The 5962-nt window shown below is 45.2% G+C and overlaps 1 protein-coding gene across 1 annotated transcript in view; it reads left to right on the top strand.

Moving 5' to 3' along the window:
* The first annotated feature begins 5828 nt into the window (after positions 1-5828).
* UBC (ubiquitin C) overlaps positions 5829-5962 on the top strand; it is a 1503-nt gene continuing 1369 nt past the window's right edge. Inside the window, exon 1 of the mRNA XM_042780590.1 lies at positions 5829-5962. This exon is cut by the window's right edge and continues 678 nt beyond it. Coding sequence (XP_042636524.1) covers positions 5829-5962 — 134 coding nt within the window.

Raw genomic sequence — 5962 nt, forward strand, 5'->3', positions numbered from 1 at the left:
AGAAAATACCACAAATGGGATGGCCTTAGCAAACAGGAGTTTATTCTTAAATTTGGAGGCTTTAAGTCCAAGTTCAAAGTGCCAGGCTCTAGGGACTGGATGAAAGCCCCTCACCCTTGGGGTCCAGCTCTGCCTTCAGCTCCCGACCCACTGAAGCTAGAGGCGTTTCTTCACTCAGACAGCTGCTGGCTGCTAATGCTGAGAAGCCCCAAGGTTGACAAGTTAAAAGGCACAGTCCTGATGTTACCAGATCACAAAGCAGGCCATTAATTTAAGTCCATTTTAAGTCCCAAAGTCGGCAGAGCATGGCAGGCTACTGAGCAACGATACGGCTATATGCAGGGTCCAAGCGTGCCTAGAGACTATTCCCAAGGCTTCTCCTTATATACGGGAAGCAGACCACATCCCAAAGGCAGCTACTCAGCTGCTTGTGGTAGATCCCACCATGGAATTGATTGCCAGTCTCATCATGGGGAGTAACTACCACCAGCTGCCCAGCCACTCACCCAGGCCCAGCCAAGCTGACACACAAACATAACCATCACAATCATTAAGTATGATTTTTCCACCCTGAAATCTTTAACACTCCTTATAAAGGCAAACAGGAAATTAACAAAAATAACAAATATAATAATAATTTGCTGAAACCACCGCAGGACTGAGCAGAATGACTGAGAGTAGATAAAACATTTCCCGGCATTGTGATTGCAGTAAAAGTCCTGTTGACTCATTTCCAGCCATCAGAGGGCAAGTGTGGAAGCCATTTCAAGGCCAAGCCTCCCTAGTGATCACTGCCCATCTTTTGTGCTGTCAGTAACAGGCATCTCAGAGATAGAAAATGATGAATTCACGGGTTTGGTGGGACAAACTGTTTATGTTCGTACATGGTAGCTGAAACCTGGTATCAGATCAAAGTAATTAATCACTAAAATTACAAATTGTACTTTTACTGAAAGAAGGAATCCTGTTACCTTGTCTGGGAGCAATGCTTTGTAGTAATAAATTCCTCCCCCTTCATATCCTTTCTCTAATTTGACTCGACCTCATGGTCACGGAAGCTTACATCTAGAATGTTCCTGAGATCAAGGCCTTCATCTTTAAGATGAGGAAAACGAAATTCATGAAATGACTCACCTGTTAGGTGGTGACACATTGGGGACAGCTCATTTCCCACAAGTTTCCGTGAAGGTTCTTTCTCCCTAAATGTCAAGGTTTGAAGGAATGAAATGTTGAGGTTATTTTTAAAGTGATCAGGCCTAACACAAAACAAATCATAAGCTTCCGTTGGACTTTGTATCTTGTACGTAACTATTTCTAATAGTTCCATTCATAGGAAAAAAAATATAAGGAGTTGCTGCTGTTTCAAGTTTGTGTTAGGAAATGGAGTTTTCTACAAGAGTTGTTGAATCTTTTAGGGAAAGTTATCTCAACTGCTAAATTTTATTTTACACTTAAAAAAACAAAGCCCAAATAGGTTAAATAGCTTCCGAAGGTTCACAAGCTACTATTTGGCAAATTGGGAGACTAGAATTTAAGTCTAATTTTCTGACTGGTGGGAGAGAGATTGGTTATTTTTAAGCTGAAGGTCTGTGGTCTGCTAGAGCATTCAAATACACCCACGTGAACAGGAAAAAAGATCAAAATCCCTTGGGGTTTTTGACTTGGTGTTTCTTTTTTTTTTTTTTTGGCAAGTGTTCTGACCTGCAGATCCCCTTGACAACTTTTTATGGTTATCTAACTGATGACGAAGCAAGGCAAACCTTTCCCATCCAGCTCTCAGATTTCCCACGTCCCCTTTTCTCTTGGGAGAATAAAATGTTTGTTGAATGTTGTGTTCTCAGTCATTTTTAGATGCTGACTTGAGTCACACACACACACACACACACACACACACACACACACACGGGTGTGACCTTCAAGGCATCTAAATCCTTCTGGGGGAAAGGAAAAAGGGCAGACAAATGGGCACCAATCCAGGTCCCCACCCCCACTTTCAGCAGCAGTCAAACACCCAGACCCTTTGTGAGCTCAGCCCATCACGTGCTCACATCTGCTAGCCAATCCTGCCCTGTTGCTGGGCTTCTGTCATTTTCTTATTGGTGCCAGCTAGCAATCTATTCTGGGGAGATTGCAAAGGAGGACCTGTGGGTGGAACTGTGGGTAGAAGGAACTAGAAACAGATCCAGTGACTAAGCCTGCTTCTGGCACATTCTAGCACATTGCATTCTAGGTCAGAAGTTTTAGCTTTCAGGAGCGTGACTAATAACTCCTGATGCCTGAGTCCAAGTGGAACATTCAGACTTTGGGGGCCCTTTTCAGCAAGAAGAAAAGCAGTTGTGACACACACTCACAAATCCTTCTTAGAGCACAGTTGCTCAGACGTGGCCCCATTGCCGTTTGGGGCTGGATAATTATTTGTCGTGAAAAGGGCTGTCCATTTCCTGGCCTGGTAGCAATCCCCACCCTCCCAGTGGTCGGTCACAACCCAAAACGTTTCTAGACATGGTCAAATGTCCCCTGGGGGATGAAATTGCTCCTGGTTCAGAACTACTGCAGAAACCCCACCACCACCACCTCTTTGGGGAGGCCACTGCCCTCCTCTTGAGCCCCTTCTCCTCAACTTCAGGGCCCTCAGAGAAATGTTTATTACTACAGTTTGCTTCAACAAAAACCCACTGTTGGACTTAAAGTGAGGGAATGGTGAGGTATTTTCAAGTTTTTTTTTCTTCTGCTGGAGACAACTATCCTCCACAATTAATAGTCATTTTGTTTCCTCTTTACAGGTAATCTTTGGCCTGTTCCTCTCTTCTTTTTTCTGTTTCCTTTCTTCCTCCTCTTCTCCCTCCCCTGCCTCTGAAATCAGGGTTGTTTTTCTCTGTACCTTTGACTCTGAAAAAACTATGTCAGAAAGATTGTGACTCACCCTTTAACCAGCAGGGATCACAAGACTTGCAGCAAAGTAGCAGCAATAATAGCAAACAGGGTGTGGTTTGAAGCAGGCTTGGTCACATTAGAAAGAACCTCAGTTTTTTTTATTTCCTTTAAAAAGTTTTTAAAATGTAGGAGGAAATAACTTTATAAAGAACCTAAATATTTTGCTCCTTTAAAAACTCCTTCCAGAAATTTGGAGAGAAATGACCTTCACACAAATCTGTATTGGGAGGCACTGAGGTCTCTGCTTAAACCTGGAAATGGTATTTTTTTCTTTATTTGTTGTTTATTACTCACTTAATTTCCCAGTTAACACATTACTTCATTTTGTTAGAAAATGTTAAAATTACAGAGGTTAAAAGCTATTTTGAACAGCACTGAGATCTTTTGTGTTTTCATAAATGCAGGTATAGGTTACCATAGAAAATATATAACATTATTTATTTTGATTTGATTCACATTTTAAGTATGTTTTAAAAATAATGTTCATAATTTAAAACGAGAATATGTTCTTCTCCTGAGAGAAGATTTTTCATTCAGTTGACCCTTCTATTTTTTAAAAAGTTTTAAGGCTACAAATTAAAATACACACATTTGTAGATGAAGAAAATATCTCTAGTAGGTCTCAGATGGAACAGTGGCTGAAGAAATGAGAGGGGTGAGGGGCACTTCATTGTGAACTTTTAAACACTTGTTTTAAAATCTTACCATGTTAGATGTATTTTAAAACACTTAAAAAAGCTTAAGAAGTGACACAGAGTGATGGTGAAAATAAAGATCTGGCTGGTGATTCTTTTTCTCTTCTTGTATCAACATGGAATTTGCCCATAGAAGCAGCTTTCACATTTGGGGTATTTAAAATTTCTCCCCAGAAATATATAGGGCTGAGATTCAATTGGTGTCTTATATTTTAAAGTATCTGTCCTAACTGGGTTTGATTTCTGAGCTTTAAACATCAACAGAAATGCAATTTTGATGCCTGTTTACAATGAAGTACAACCTTTTTAAACTCAAGGCCCAAGAGAATAAACAAGAAGGTTAAAGAAACTTCTAGAAACTTGTGAGCTTTCAGCTCCAGCTCAAATAATTTTTAAAAACTATGTGGGATTTCCTTTCTTTTTTCTAACTCAATCAAGGTATGCCATATTCATTTGTGAATTGGAAAACTATTTCGTTTGTTTTTTAAAGACTTCCTGCCTTTCTTTAAAACCAGAGGCCTCAGTGACTGATGGCCCGTGAATCTCAGATTTGTCGAGTCATTCGCCTTGTCCTTGTCCCAGTTCCTGCTCCGCGCGGGGTGGGCCTGCTGCCTTTAGAGGGGGACCCAGGGGACCCAGGTCTATATGGCGGCACAATGAGACAAAAACATTATTTCAAATATGAAACCAAAGTGACCACCGACCCTTGGACCTCAAGTGGGGGCAGGGCGCGCTAGAGGGGCGGCACTACCCGACCCTGTCTGAGGCACTTGGACCGAACCCCTCCCCCGCCACCGATTGGTGTCACCAACGACAAGGACGGTGGCTGAGGCGGGGAGGGGGCGCAGGGGTCGAGACTGCGAGAAAACCGGGGCCCGCCCTCTCCGGGCCCCCAGATGAGTCCATGCCGGGATTTAGCGCCGCCCGCGGGCCGCCCCCGCCCGGCACCCGCTCGCTCTCTCCCCTCCCCCAAGTCGTGTTGCGGCTGCGCCTTCAGAGACAGCTCGCACCGACCGCGCTGATCCTTCCGCACGGCCGGTCAGGATCGCAGCCCGCTGCCAACCCAATCCAGCTCACAAGTCCTAGTCTTAACAGGAGAACACTTTATGAGGGGGTTTGGGTGAGTTTCGGGGTATAGTTTTCTCTCTAGGTTGCCGAAAGTGCTGGGAAAAATAGTCCCTTCTCGGACTTTCTTGCGGAGGAATCTCTCTGGGGGCGGGGGTCCTGAGATGTCTATATAAGGAAGCGCCGGGTGTGGCGTAGTGAGATCCGTCGAGTTCGGAGTTTGGGAGCGGTTTCTTTGTGTGCACGGCTGCTATCGTCACCTGGTGAGGCGGGGGGTTGCTGTGCCGGCACTGGGGGCTTGAAGCCGTGCGGCCGTCAGGGAGGGTAGGGGACGGGGCAGGTAGAGATGTTTGCCGCTGCCAGAGGGCAGCCGGGCCCTTTAAAGAGTCGCTCGGGGCCCGCAGCAAGGTGGCCGTGAGGGCGACGAACGCAGCAAAATGGCGGTTGCTTCTGACTGAAACGGGCTGAGATCGGAGAGGCGACACTTAGGAGAGGGAAGATATGTGAGGGGGAGGAAAGCAGTAGAGGCCCCACCAGGCCGCGATTGGGGGATATCGAAGCCCAGAGTGCGTTAATATTTTTGTCTTACGGGGTTGGGCAACGTTCGTGAAATCTGACGTTGACTTCTGGTTTGTGTGGCGTGACTTCGTGTAAAAGCTGGGTTTAGGGGCGTCAACTGTGGTGGTGCCGCGAGATCCGCAGTTTTCCGCCCGCCCGCGAGGGGAGCCCGCGGCTCGCGGCCATTACATGACGTGATTACTGCTGTTACCGCACAATCTTGGGTGGGGCCGCCTACTGGTAAATGTGTGTAGGTGGTGCTTACCGATCACCGAATGACGCAGGTTTGGGCCTGGGGTAGATCTCTGCTGGATTGACAGGGGCCAGTCTGTTGGAGGAGGCACTCAGGCTGTTACAGTTTACGTTGGTCAGGTGTCCAACTTTTTCATCGAAGTAGCTAATTTTGGGTTTTGATTTATTTTGTCAGGTCTGTCATAGGTTATATTGTGACTTTTTTAGGTGAGTTTTTTTTTTTTTTTTTGGCGGCACAAAAATTACAACTTGATGGATTAGGAATGTGATTACGTGAATTACTGGCTAAATGTTTGGATTCCGTTTCTTTTTTTTTCTCAGACAATGCAGATCTTTGTGAAGACCCTGACTGGTAAGACCATTACCCTTGAAGTAGAGCCCAGTGACACCATTGAGAATGTCAAGGCAAAGATCCAAGACAAGGAAGGCATCCCTCCTGACCAGCAGAGGTTGATCTT

Source organism: Orycteropus afer, unplaced genomic scaffold (assembly GCF_000298275.1).
Source record: "Orycteropus afer afer isolate SDZICR_OR568_19922 unplaced genomic scaffold, OryAfe1.0 scaffold00048, whole genome shotgun sequence".
Taxonomy (NCBI): domain Eukaryota; kingdom Metazoa; phylum Chordata; class Mammalia; order Tubulidentata; family Orycteropodidae; genus Orycteropus; species Orycteropus afer.